Source organism: Mizuhopecten yessoensis, unplaced genomic scaffold (assembly GCF_002113885.1).
Source record: "Mizuhopecten yessoensis strain PY_sf001 unplaced genomic scaffold, ASM211388v2 scaffold8037, whole genome shotgun sequence".
In the NCBI taxonomy this organism is placed as follows: domain Eukaryota; kingdom Metazoa; phylum Mollusca; class Bivalvia; order Pectinida; family Pectinidae; genus Mizuhopecten; species Mizuhopecten yessoensis.
Genome location: NW_018407347.1, coordinates 76551 through 92059, shown reverse-complemented (window position 1 = coordinate 92059; position 15509 = coordinate 76551). Strand labels below are relative to the sequence as shown.

The following is a 15509-nucleotide window of genomic DNA, read 5'->3' as shown; positions in this document are numbered from 1 at the left end:
GGGATTTACATATAAAGCCTGGATGGCAACTGTTAATGAGGTCAATGACCCTGACTGACCCCAAAATGTCATAAAATGACATCACGAACAATAGCGTGACTCCAAAAGGTCACTATAATTCCCCTGCCGGTCTGCGAGTGTAAGCAATCAAGACCCGTGGGTCGGATAGAATTGTCCTGCTCCGCGTAAAAATGCGGATATCTTGGTCTACTTATGCAAGAAAAAGTTGTGCAACTTCAATTGTTGGTATCACCAAAATCAAAGGGCATTATAAACATGCTAGCATGGCTGGAGGTTTGGAAATCATCTGCCTCACTGGGAAGTCAAGCCATGATCACCAGACAGAAATCTCTGTTTTAAAGTGTAGTTATAATTAATCATTGGTCAGGTCTGGGAGGGGGTCTACATGATTTCAATTCCTCCTGAAAAAGGGGAAGAAGTACTAATTACTAATTACGGATTAATAGAATCTATCGCTACTGGTTGTGTAAGATAGAGAAATCTCAACCCGAGGACTAAGATTTTTTGTCCAGAACGAGGCTTGCTGAGTTCTGGACAAAAAATCTTAGTCCGAGGGTTGAGATTTCTCTATCTTACACAACCAGTAGCGATTGATTATTTTTCTCCCATATCTAACAGTATTTTAATGTGAAATAAAGGTAAACATGGACCCAAAACACATACAGGCAATTTGTTGATGGATTGTTGACGTGACGTCATTGTATTGTTGAAGTGACGTCATGCCATTGTTATGAATAGGGGAATCCCCCCGTCTCAACCCTAGGGCGGAGACAGATAAATCTAGCACCGGCAAAACGGGAGATAAATCTGTCAGGTGTGGGAGAAAATACGGTAATACATGTTAATCAAAGGGATCAGACTTGTCATTCTGGGATGCATAAGTCGAGCCATATTTCTGAAGTATTTTACAAAAATATTAAAAGACTATTTAACATGTGTGTGTGTGAAAGGAAATTCCACTTTGGTTTTATGAAAAGGAGGCTTTTGAAGGGGTTTTCTTCTAGTTCACTACCCAGAGGTTGAAACCATTATATGAACCATTCATCAACATACGCGTATACACCTATAAAAGCTAGCTAGAGCATTTTTTCTAGAACCTTTCCAACAAATGCTGTAAAAAGTCTACATAGTGAAAGTTCTGTTTGATTGGCTAAGAAGTCAAGCTAAAACACATCTGATTGTAGAGCATTGAGTCATGTTATTGTCTAAAAAAAAATCACAGATGATTTTTGTCACAAACCTACCGTAACTTGGCTGCCTGGGTCTTTCTGGAATTGGCCCTCAATGTTAGAAACACCTTTATCACCAGACACAGAATGAACAGGTTGAACTGAAAAATAACAGCAACACATTCTTGTTTGTTTAGGAACACAGCAGAGATTATGGAATGATGGTCACGTGAGGCAACTCCATGCAAATCTCACCAAAGTGTCACAACCTGGACACACCTAAGTGTCACAACCTGGACACACCAAAGTGTCACAACCTGGACACACCAAAGTGTCACAACCTGGACACACATAAGTGTCACAACCGGGACACACCAAAGTGTCACAACCTGGACATACCAAAGTGTCACAACCTGGACACACAAAAGTGTCACAACCTGGACACACGAAAGTGTCACAACCTGGACACACCAAAGTGTGACTTACGTTATTGATAGATAAATACTGCGGTCAACGTCTCGGACACTCTTCTTATTCTATATTGGTGAGATTAGGAGGTGACACTTCTTGATGACAAAAATATTTTTTTTAATAATTTAAAACGCCTCATGATGTTAATCAGGCTGTGACTGTCAGCCCTAGTCTGAATACAATATAAAATAAGTTTGACAAGGTGCTCACCACAACCACAACCAGCATCGGCCCCATGAATGCCCATATCAGCCCGTCCCTTACAGATAGCCAGCAGCTGTAACAGCAAAGGAATAAATACATCTGTTATAAATCTGGGACAATATAACAAACCGTACGCACATATTACATAGTAACAAGTACGTGACGAGATATCCCGGAGGTGACAACCATCACAAGATCTTAAACATTCTTTTCTGGAGTTTTTTCTTGCATCTGTTGCACTAATAATCATGTCAAAATTAAAAGCATCATGTGGAAAGTTTTATTCAAAAATTTATATTAATGACTGTTTTATACGACAAAAAATGATGGTCAACATACAGGATGGCCATTATAAACATCACAATCTCAAAACTGAAAAAGCTCCAAAAGGACCAAAGAGAACCAATATATATATATGGAAAGAACAGGCAGATGGATGGACAGACAACAGAGGAAAGGCGATTCAAACAGCCTGCCATCTGATTTACTTGTAATTTACCTGTCGTCAGCTGTCTCCCCATAGTTCGGAAACTGCACACCCACTGATACAGTGACAATTATTGCTGGAAGTCCCCAGCCAACCAGGAAGTACTTCAAGCGCATGTCGCCATAGTTATATAATCCTCTTGTGCAGGCTAGATACACTGCGAGGCCCTCCAGCATCATCCAGGAAAACGAGGACATGAACAGATAGTGAAGTAATACAGCCACTGTCTTACACGCAGCCTGTCGGGGTGGAAAATCACATCCTTATCATAGACTTTTATATAGTTTCACGATATCAATTTTTGTAAATTTTGACACTTTCAATTAAATTTTAAGTATTTTTCTATAAGATAATATTTGTTATTCCCCAGAAGTTTTTTCTTATAACATTTCAGCTATTTATTGATTAAAAAAAAGAGTAATTAAGGGTGTCTTAATTAATTGAATTGATGACCATTTGGAGAGGAATCTATGAGGGAATTAATGCCTGCTACCATAACCTATTCAATGTTTAAAATCGCTCCTTGTGATGTCACAACTTACCGTGACTCTCTCCGCTCCGTGTGATGTTACAACTTACCGTGACTCTCTCCGCTCCGTGTGACGTCACAACTTACCGTGACTCTCTCTGCTCCGTGTGATGTCATGACTTACCGAGACTCTCTCTGCTCCGTGTGATGTCATAACTTACCGAGAATCTCTCTGCTCCATGTGATGTCAAAACTTACAAAGACTCTCTCCGCTCCATGTGATGTCATAACTTACTGAGACTCTCTCCGCTCCATGTGATGTCATAACTTACTGAGACTCTCTCTGCTCCGTGTGATGTCATAACTTACTGAGACTATCTCTTCTCCGTGTGATGTCATAACTTATCGTGACTCTCTCCGCTCCGTGTGATGTCACAACTTATCATGACTCTCTCCGCTCCGTGTGATGTCACAACTTACCGAGACTCTCTCCGCTCCGTGTGATGTCACAACTTACCGTGACTCTCTCCGCTCCGTGTGATGTCACAACTTATCCTGACTCTCTCCGCTCCGTGTGATGTCACAACTTACCGTGACTCTCTCCGCTCCGTGTGATGTCACAACTTACTGTGACTCTCTCCGCTCCATGTGATGTCACAACTTACCGTGACTCTCTCCGCTCCGTGTGACATCACAACTTACCGTGACTCTCTCCGCTCCGTGTGATGTCACAAGAACTAGCTGCGCCAACATCAAGGCTATACAGAGGTTAGCATGGATCAGGATCTTCTCTTCACCCAGGAGGCTTCACAAGACAATGTTTTAATTACGTTATCAATACAGCACACTTTCATAAATCAGTTTAAATTTACAGTTCACTGGAAATGTCAGGTATGTAATTTAATTATCAAATTATTTAATATCAAACAAAAAACAAGAATGCTGACAGAATACCAGTTTACTTGGAATCAATTTTTAAAGTTGCTGAAAGCTTTTAGTATTAAAACGGAAATTAAAAAATTCAAATAGTGGCAAACTAGAAAAATAGAAAAGATTCAAAATAAAAGTATATGATCAAGATATATTGGTTATATCATATATATCATACCCAGAATTTTACAGGTAGAGAGCGTTGATTCACTTCCGTTACAAAGACAAATGATCTCACCAATAACATTTTTTAATTTCTATTTATACATGTGCAATTTTTCAATATATACACAATATTTCTGTTTAACCCTAAAAAAAACATATCACGTATAGTGATGAAACAATGCAACAGAACCAAGGTCCTACTGGAGGTATATGTAGAGTATGATGCAGACTCCGAGACAGGTGATGGACAGACTACAGCACACGATGGTCAGGACAAACATGGTCTGCTTCTGTAGCTTAGACAGCTAAAAATAGAGAACGACAGAAGATTGGTAAGGATTTATGTCAAATCAAATCAATTTACTCTGAGATTTAGTAAGAAGATTATCTATAAGAATAAAACAGACTTACAACAAAGCAGAAACAGCAGACATTACTTGAAGTTGGTTTCTCTCACAACTCATAATGTCATAAACATTCACAGGGTTATGGTGAGTAAACATCGAACAAACAATATGAGACGCAACGATTTTGTTTGAAACACAATAGTACGTTAAGGCTGAAATACTGATAATACTGTTAATGACAGATATAACGTCAAGGTAAAACTTAATTATAATATAATGGAACCTTGATAGTTGGTATACAGACTGTGCCTGAACCTAGATAGTTGGTATGTAGTGTGCCTCAACCTAGATAGTTGGTATGTAGTGTGCCTGAACCTAGATAGTTGGTATGTAGTGTGCCTGAACCTAGATAGTTGGTATGTAGTGTGCCTGAACCTAGATAGTTGGTATGTAGTGTGCCTGAACCTAGATAGTTGGTATGTAGTGTGCCTGAACCTAGATAGTTGGTATGTAGTGTGCCTGAACCTAGATAGTTGGTATGTAGTGTGCCTGAACCTAGATAGTTGGTATGTAGTGTGCCTGAACCTAGATAGTTGGTATGTAGTGTGCCTGAACCTAGATAGTTGGTATGTAGTGTGCCTGAACCTAGATAGTTGGTATGTAGTGTGCCTGAACCTAGATAGTTGGTATGTAGTGTGCCTGAACCTAGATAGTTGGTATGTAGTGTGCCTGAACCTAGATAGTTGGTATGTAGTGTGCCTGAACCTAGATAGTTGGTATGTAGTGTGCCTGAACCTAGATAGTTGGTATGTAGTGTGCCTGAACCTAGATAGTTGGTATGTAGTGTGCCTGAACCTAGATAGTTGGTATGTAGTGTGCCTGAACCTAGATAGTTGGTATGTAGTGTGCCTGAACCTAGATAGTTGGTATGTAGTGTGCCTGAACCTAGATAGTTGGTATGTAGTGTGCCTGAACCTAGATAGTTGGTATGTAGTGTGCCTGAACCTAGATAGTTGGTATGTAGTGTGCCTGAACCTAGATAGTTGGTATGTAGTGTGCCTGAACCTAGATAGTTGGTATGTAGTGTGCCTGAACCTAGATAGTTGGTATGTAGTGTGCCTGAACCTAGATAGTTGGTATGTAGTGTGCCTGAACCTAGATAGTTGGTATGTAGTGTGCCTGAACCTAGATAGTTGGTATGTAGTGTGCCTGACCCTAGATAGTTGGTATGTAGTGTGCCTGAACCTAGATAGTTGGTATGTAGTGTGCCTGAACTTAGATAGTTGGTATGTAGTGTGCCTGAACTTAGATAGTTGGTATGTAGTGTGCCTGACCAGGTGAATGCTGGTGACAGTGTAGCTCAGTTGGTTAGAACAATAATTGGTTTGAGTTTGGAGGTCTGAGGTTCGATACCCATCTGGCCCGTTACATCTTCCCTCTCCTATTACAGGTACATAAGTTGTCAGCTATGTGTACTGTGGTTAAATGTTCAAAGGGTTTTGTAAATTTGTGTTTCTACCCAAATTATAGCATCTCATATTCATATCTGTTCGGTAGCAGTCAACCACAAATTATGTGTCTATACTTTAGTGTAACAGGAGAGGAAAAATGTACAGCCAGACCAGGGTTTGAACCCGGGACCCTCCGAACTCTAGACGTACGCTCTACCAATTGAGCTATCTGGTCGCCAACGATCAACCCAGTCCAGTTCCGCTACATTAGAAACACAACAACATTTGTTGAGTACTCACGTGAGGTAACACATTTGTTGAGTACTCACGTAAGGTTATTACACATTTGTTGTGTACTCACGCTGAGTGACTGGTCGTAGTAGAGGACGAGGACAGCAAAGTTGGTGAGATGGTCAAACTGACACTCTGTATGGCTGTCGTTTTTCGTGAGCAGACGGCCACCCGTCGTGTCCCAGAATCTGGACACAAATCGTGGTATAATATTTATCAAATTATTATACTGACATCAGGTTTACTCTGAATATGCAAATTTCTCATGCATGCAATCATGAATACACTTGAATCACATGAAGTTTTTTTCAGTAAGAAATTGAAAGAAAATTGAAGGGTGGTCAAGCATCATTTTCAAAAGTTATTTTGAGAAAATATTTCATTTATGTTTATAAAATATATCTGGTCCCAGATTTGGCATCATTCTATGTTCATTCCACAGCATTTTGTTTTGTAATTTTGCCCCTACAAAAATGTACTTGATAAACAAATTAGAATTCAAATGAAAAAATTCTGAATTATTTCGTGAACTGTTATATACTAAACAAATACCCTGTATTGTGTGGGAGTCATAAATGAAGCCTGTTCAAAAATATGTACATGTAAAAACATTAGCTTACCCCTCATCAAAATTCCAGAAAGTGCACAGTCTTTCCTTTTCTCTCTGTAAAATGAAGAAAATGAGTTTGAAATCTTAGATTGAAATGATAGTGGTGTCTTTGTAATATTGTACTATCCTTACTTACCTCTAATCAGGTAGGGCTGTCACAATATATTGGAAAACAGGTATATCGCAATACACGGGTATATCGTATCGTATCGTACCACAATACAGAGATGAAATATTGCTGTATCGCAATATTTTTCAAAAGCATGTTTTTATGTATCTGCTTGGTGTTTTAACTTTGCGAATTACTACAAATTCTAACAGATATGCCAATAAGCATAAAGCAGGCTTTTAATAGTTCAAATTTTGTAATCGCTGGATGAACAAAAATCTTAAATCTGTGTAATCCATATTATATATGATTAAGTTTGATAACATTCTAACAACAATTTTATTATAAAATTGAGCACATCCTTCCTATGACAATATATCGGCGTATTGTGACACCCCTACTAATAGGATATAAAAACATTGTTATACTGTCCAGAAAAATGCTGATGTTATAAAGGTGGAAACAGATATGTAGAGAAAGAGCAGACAAGTAAATGAATTCCCAAAACATCTCACCCCGTTGACTTGTGTGGGTAGAACCATCGTGATAGACTTTGGTTGGCTGATGTTGAGTCTCTCCGAAGTCACGTTATGGAGTCGCTGGAGAGAGACTGACAGGACATGACTTCCGATCTGAGCGTGTCTGTAACCCTGCTGGAGGGTCCAACGCTTCTGGATGTTCTGGTACACAATGGTGGTCATACGGACTGTGTGAGGAAATTGTACAACTTCAGGTTTTTATTTTATTGTTTTATTGTTTTTAATGGAAATAACTCTTAACACAAATCACTGACAAAATATGTAAGATAGCATATAACCCTAACTGTAACACAAATTACAGGTATAATGTGTAAGGTAACATATAACCTTAACTCTAACGCAAACCACAGGTATAATGTGTAAGGTAGTATATAACTTTAACTCTAACACAAACCACAGGTACAATGTGTAAGGTAGTATATAACCTTAACTCTAACACAAATCTCAGGTATAATGTGTAAGGTAACATATAACCTTAACTGTAACACAAATCACAGGTATAATGTGTAAGGTAACATATAACCCTAACTGTAACACAAATCACAGGTATAATGTGTAAGGTAGTATATAACCTTAACTCTAACACAAATCACAGGTATAATGTGTAAGATAACATATAACCCTAACTGTAACACAAATCACAGGTATAATGTGTAAGGTAGTATATAACCTAAAGTCTTACACAAATCACAGGTATAATGTGTAAGGTAACATATAACCTTAACTCTAACACAAATCACAGGTATAATGTGTAAGGTAACATATAACCCTAACTGTAACACAAAGCACAGGTATAATGTGTAAGGTAGCATATAACCTAAAGTCTTACACAAATCACAGGTATAATGTGTAAGGTAGCATATAACCTAAAGTCTTACACAAATCACAGGTATAATGTGTAAGGTAACATATAACCTTAACTGTAACACAAATCACAGGTATAATGTGTGAGGTAACATATAACCCTAACTCTAACACATAACACACAGGTATAGTGTGTAAGGCAACATAATAAATCACAGGTATCATGAGTTTTAAGGGTAGCATACAGCTTTAACTTTACCACAAGTAACAGGTATAATGTGTAAGGGAGATAATTCTAATACAAACCACAGGTATAATGTGTAAGGGAGATAATTCTAATACACACCACAGGGATAATGTGTAAGGGAGATAATTCTAATACACACCACAGGTATAATGTGTAAGGGAGATAATTCTAATACAAACCACAGGTATAATGTGTAAGGGAGATAATTCTAATACAAACCAGATATAATGGGTATTATACAACCTAACCCTACAAATCATAAGTATAATGTATAAGGTAGATTTTACCCATATTTACGGTATTTATTAAAAAAAAAGTATGGTTTAATTGGCCCACAATATGAAGTAGCAGACAATAGCCGGGTTGATATCCTGATCGGCCTCAGACACTGTATTTACTGAACATGAAGGACATTGGAGAGATCAAGTCCTACATTAGACAGCCACCCCTTTTACACATCAGCACAAAAAGATCTTATAACTGTTTAAGCATATTTATCAATAAAACTAAATCGTATTACCACAATGTTACATGATGTTACAAAGGATCTAATTAAAGCCACTTTATTAACTTTATCATGTTGACCTCCTTGCCTAACAAAACATACAGTAGTCGTTTTTTACATAAGCAACCTCTCATCTTCTGTCAAAATAACTCACACAGTAATTTAAAACAACTTATGTCATTTTGATTACTATACTACCTTAAAACTATATTAAAAAAATGCATGATATTTTAATTTATTTTAATGACTATATGCTCATGTATTGTTACAAACCTAAAAAACAATGTATCTGTAATTAGTTAAAATATGCATGCAATCCTGCAATAACAATAGAGCATCAAAACGTTAGTAAATAAAGAAATATTAGTATGTTCAACCGCAAATGTCTAAAGATTTTACAATTATGGTGGATGAGCTATTTAACTATTTCTAAATAAAGAAATAAATTTTAAATTATTTTTCAAGTTTGTTGGAATTATGGTGAATTATCTCCCTTAGACTGTACTATGGAACACAGCACACCACCACACTCTACAGATATTTCTACATTATTTGACACATGGTAAGGAGCTGAGAGCAGGTTAAACCACCTCCAGTAGTGATGATTTGTCAACCACTCGTAATCACAACCCGGGGACAACATGGTGAGTAAGATGAGCTTATATATATTGTTCCATCCTCGATACTCCAGGGGTTATATATGCTTACCTACATTCTCTGCACCCCTGGAATTTGTCATGACAAAATTGAAAGCGTAAAGTCAGCCATTTGGTTTCAAGAATAACTAGAAAATGTCTGTAAGACATAAATGCCCCCGCTCATGGATGGGACAGGACGCGACGTGACATGACGGACGGGACGGGACGTGACGCGACGCGACGGACATGGGCCCCCCCATTTTATAGCGGGGGCATAAAAAACAGACCAATCACTAGGCTGCCTCCAGACCTTTGAAGATTACAGAAGAGCAACACCAAACTTCAAAGCCATTCAATTTTACCATTACACTACAGCACAATTTGTTTGATACACATCTAAGGATCAATTACAGTTTATTGGTTCCAGGGGTGCAGAGAACGCAAGTGATCCCAACCCCTGGATATCAAGGATGAAGGGTTTAACTTATCCTCATATGATAAGAAGTTTAACTCATTCACCCCTGAAATTTCATAATGAACTATTCCAACCTTTGAATTGGAAGAGTTCAAATGTGTCTTCAGGGGTGAACGAGTTAAAGGAGGTGTGAAAAACATGTGACCATGTGACTTACTTCTCCCGTCCTCAACAAGGATGACAGGCATGGTAACTCGCCCAATAATGGTCTCCACCACCACATAGCCATCCGTGCTCTCATTGGTCTGGATCACAGCAGACGACACCTCTACAACACAATACCAAGACCACACATCCTTTCACCCCTATGTAACTTTAGTAGACTCTACCATGCATTTATATGGTTGAGTCCATTATGGTCTACAGTGGTGAAAGGATTAAACAAAAGATATCACCATTCTTGATCCTTGTTATCAAAATGTCTACTATGGTTTGTTTGTGATTTACATTCTATCAACAGCTATGGTCATTTAAGGTCGAACCAGGTTTTCAAAATACAAGATGAGACATGACGAAGGTTGGTTACAATGTATTATTCTAAACAAGTGTAGTTGAGCTAGCTCACTGTTCTCAGCTACCAACAAATTTATCCAAACTTCATTTGGTATTTTTTTTTTATTTCCGTTAAATATGCTGACTTACCTATTTCCGGCGTAGAGTAGCTGACAATATCTGATGGATGTGAGGCAGACAGAACATTCTCCATGGTCAACATCAGTTGTGGCATCGATGTCTGTAACACCAACACATAAACATCGATGTCTGTAACACCGACACATAAACATCGATGTCTGTAACACCGACACATACACATAAACATCGATGTCTGTAACACCGACACATAAACAAACAAATACAGGATCTTTGATATATCTCCATTTATCAAAGATTTATAAGCTTTGAAAAATTTCAGTTTTGCAAGACTTCGGGAAAAGTTTTATAAATCTCATAGTTATAAAATGGAAACAGAATTAAGACGATTTTCATCGAATTATCAGAAATATGTGTGAATATTCATAAAAAAACATGGTTTTGTTTTATCATCATTAAGTCTTCCATGTCACTATTTTTATGTGTTTGTCTTAATTGTGTCATGACGTCATGACTTTGATTTTAATTCTTTTGTGAAAAAAGTATGTCTCCCCATATTAACATTTTTATCTAGATAATGTACAAAAGCATAATGGATGTATACTTATAGTTTCATAAAGATATTTACAACGGTTTAAAATTGATGGCCTGGACAATAAATGTTTGTTTGACCTTTGGTTTTTGTGATGAAGGTCACTGTGAACTAATTCCATCAGTGTACTGCATATCTTCTGGTAGTGATGCATACATTCTTCAAATTTCAGAAAGATATCATTAATTGAAAATGTATGGCTTGGACAATCTTTACTGAAAATATTGCACTTATTTGACCTTTGACCTAGAGATGAAGTTCATAGTGACCCTATAACAGTACAAAGCACACCTTTTTGGGTTAAACAGGTATATGCTTTAAGTGTAATCAGATATCGTATATTGCTATAAGGAGAAGAAACAGTACTAATACAATATATTTCCTTTTATTCTAAGAACACACATACTAGACCCATTGTAAATTGAACCTGTTCATCATTTATACCCCGCAATAATCCCAGCGGCCAAAAATATCATCTCAGTGAAGCAAACTAGGGTGGTGGGTATATTATAGATCAATGAAATAACATTTGTTGGTAATTCTTTTGAACTGCAATAGATATGGGAGAGCTTGTAGTAGGATAAATACGGTAATATAAAGTTTATAGTAGGATAAATACGGTAATATAAAGTTTATAGTAGGATAAATACGGTAATATAAAATTTATAGTAGGATAAATACGGTAATAGAAAGTTTTGTTTTTCCCCTTCATTTTTAGGTTATTAACCTAATAGTAAGTAAGTACCTCAAATGTGCGGGCCTCTTGTGCTGTAGATATTGTACCGTCCTCTATCACCCTCGTCACAATGGAGGTCAACATCTACAAAATATCTCAAATATTTTAACATGAATCATTATGTCACAGAAATACTGTTTTTTAATAACTGTACTATGTAGAAATCTGTGATAAAATACTAATTAATGAAAAGACGATAACAAAGATCATAGAGTTATATACTATGCTATATATATATTATGATGAAGACCTGATGAAGAGTTATATACTATGCTATATATATATATTATGAGTAAGACCTGATGAAGAGTTATATACTATGCTATATATATATTATGATGAAGATCTGATGAAGAGTTATATACTATGCTATATACATATTATGATGAAGACCTGATGAAGAGATATATACTATGCTATATATATTTTATGATGGAGAACTGATGAAGAGTTATATACTATGCTATATACATATTTTGATGAAGACCTGATGAAGAGTTATATACTATGCTATATATATATATTATGAGTGAGACCTGATGAAGAGTTATATACTATGCTAAATATATATTATGATGAAGACCTGATGAAGAGTTATATACTATGCTATATATATTATGATGAAGACCTGATGAAGGGTTATATACTATGCTATATATATATTATGATGAAGACCTGATGAAGAGTTATATACTATGCTATATATATTTTATGATAGAGAACTGATGAAGAGTTATATACTATGCTATATACATATTTTGATGAAGATCTGATGAAGAGTTATATATTATGCTATATATATATATTATGATGGCGAACTGATGAAGAGTTATATACTATGCTATATATATATTATGATGGAGAACTGATGAAGAGTTATATACTATGCTATATATATATTATGATGAATAGTTCCCTAATTGGGTGAAAGAGCAAGCAATTTTGTCCTATAGTTTGTATGATTTTTTTTAATTTATTTTCATTGAGCTGATCATGTGGACACTATTAAATTTGTTTTTATATATATACATATCCACGTTACATGTACTTTTTTTCAATTGTGCTTTAAACAATTTCTTTGTGAAGAGTTAAGTTTACAAAAAGGACCGAAATTTTTACCCACCTTCACTGTACTTGAGTCGGTTTGGGTCACGCTGGACAGATGCGTCAGCGTGTGCGTAACTTCGTGTGGGTTGAACGACTCGGTGTGTACGAACGTCTGGATGTTTGACATAATGATGTTTAAGCTGCTCACATTCATGTTGGACAAATTGGCTGTGTGGAGGAAATCTTCCACCTGAAGTAATATAACATTATCAGAGAATTAATGTACCTGAATGGTTTACATATACCTAGCTTCACACCAAGAAACTTATCAAATATATTTTATAACAGATAATTTGGATGACACATTTGAAATGTACACAATGACACACATTGTTAAAACATTCAGGTTCATCGGAATTCTAAAATACAGCTACCTGTCTATTGCAACCACCTGTCTATAAAAGCCACCTGTCTATAAATATCGCCTGTCTATTGCAACCACCTGTCTATAAAAACCACCTGTCTATAAATATCGCCTGTCTATTGCAACCAAATGTCTATAAAGATTACCTGCATATAGCCACCACATGTCTACAAGAATCACCTGCCTAACACAACCACATGTATATAGCAACCATCTGTCTATAAAGATGACCTGTCTATAAAGATTACCTGTCTATATCAACAACCTTCCTATAAATATTACCTGCCTATAGAAACCACCTGTCTATAAAGATGACCTGTCTATAAAGATTACCTGTCTATATCAACTACCTTCCTATAAATAGTACCTGCCTATAGAAACCACCTGTCTATACAGAATATCTATCTATATTAACTCTCTGTCTATAAAGATTACATGCATATATCAACCACCTGTCTATAAAGATCACATGCAGATAAAACCACCTGTCTATAAAGAGTACCTGCCTATAACAACCACCTGCATATAACTCCCTTTGTGAGAACACTTGTTTTCTATACAAAGACAAACTGTCTGTTAAGAATCCCTGTACATAGTCAATAAAACTTATTTTACTTTCTCCACCTTAATTAAGTTTGCATGACAGGCATGTAACATATTATTTATAAACAATAAACCCTGTCTTATCCGACAATCTGTGGAACACAACATATTGATCATTATTCTGTCTGATCTCACACCTTGTGAAACACAGCAAATTGGTTAGAATACCCTGTGTAATCTGATACCCTTGGGATGTCAGTAAGACTAACCTGTCCATTCTGACACTCTATTGGATACAATACTCCATTTAGATTAACTTGTCTAATCTGACTCCCTGTTGGAGCCAACCTATTGGTCAGATTAACCTGTCTAATGTGGCACTCTGTAGGATACAATTTATTGTTCAGATTAGACAGAATGTAAGTTATTAGTATTGTTTGGTAGTTTATAAGAAATGGGATCACAATATCATATGTTGGATAAAGCAGGAGGTCAGAACACACAGGGTTCAGATAAGTTTAATTATTTATACAAATGTTATACAGAACAACCACTTTTACCTGTCCTAACATTGCCTGCATACGGGACAGACGACAGAGAGTGGCTTAGAATTGTTTCAAATGTTTTGTAATCTTACATCGGTGAGATTGTGTAGGTCGTACATGTTGGTAGACAAGTTGGCAGCAGTGGTTTCTGGTACGGAAAGGATTGCTGGGACGACGGAGGCCCCTTTTGGTACAGTAACTGGAAAGTAGGGGGTTGTGATGTCCAGTTTAGGTTTGGTGTTCTGGAGAACGTCCTTCAGGTTTTGCATTAAACTGTTCAGATCAACTAAAACAAAAGAAGCTTAATGTGACACCACTGTTATTTCAGTCAGAGTTTGGCTTTAACATTAGTATTTGTACGAAACACTGACTGAAATACGGTCGTTATACTACACTGTACAAACATTGAGTCATTAATCTGACAACAAATAGGGAGTCAATCACAATGGTCTGACAACAAATAAGGTGACAATCACAATGGTCTGACAACAAATAAGGTGTCAATCACAATGATCTGACAACAGTAAGGTGTCAATCACAATGGTGTGACAACAAATAAGGTGTCACTCACAATGATCTGACAACAGTAAGGTGTCAATCACAATGAACTGACAACAATAAGGTGTCAATTACAATGGTCTGACAACAAATGAGGTGTCAATCACAATGGTGTGACAACAAATAAGGTGTCATCACAATTTTCTGACAACAATAAGGTGCCAATCACAATGGTCTGACAAGAAATAAGGAGTCAATCACAATGGTCTGACAAGAAATAAGGAGTCAATCACAATGGTCTGACAAGAAATAAGGAGTCAATCACAATGGTCTGACCACAAATAAGGTGTCAATCAAAATGGACTGACAACAAATAAGGTGTCAGTCACAATGATCTGACAGCAATAAGGTGTCAATCACAATGAACTGACAACAATAAGGTGTCAATCACAATGATCTGATAACAATAAGGTGTCAATCACAAGGATCTGACAACAATAAGGTATCAATCACAATGGTCTGGCAACAAATAAGGTGTCAACCCCGATGGTCTGACAACAAATAAGGTGTCCATCACAATGATCTGACAACAAATATGGTG

General features: G+C 36.7%; 1 protein-coding gene across 1 annotated transcript in view; it reads right to left on the bottom strand.

Moving 5' to 3' along the window:
* LOC110454727 (adhesion G-protein coupled receptor D1-like) overlaps window positions 1-11908 on the bottom strand; it is an 18882-nt gene extending 6974 nt beyond the window's left edge. Inside the window, exons 1-11 of the mRNA XM_021504401.1 lie at window positions 11861-11908; window positions 10575-10665; window positions 10090-10200; window positions 7240-7430; window positions 6626-6669; window positions 6076-6193; window positions 4118-4221; window positions 3524-3626; window positions 2365-2591; window positions 1872-1938; window positions 1266-1351 (exon numbers count right to left, since the gene is read on the bottom strand). Coding sequence (XP_021360076.1) covers window positions 1266-1351; window positions 1872-1938; window positions 2365-2591; window positions 3524-3626; window positions 4118-4221; window positions 6076-6193; window positions 6626-6669; window positions 7240-7430; window positions 10090-10200; window positions 10575-10659 — 1136 coding nt within the window. The 5' untranslated portion in view covers window positions 10660-10665; window positions 11861-11908. The remainder of the gene's footprint in view (window positions 1-1265; window positions 1352-1871; window positions 1939-2364; window positions 2592-3523; window positions 3627-4117; window positions 4222-6075; window positions 6194-6625; window positions 6670-7239; window positions 7431-10089; window positions 10201-10574; window positions 10666-11860) is intronic.
* Window positions 11909-15509: the final 3601 nt, after the last annotated feature.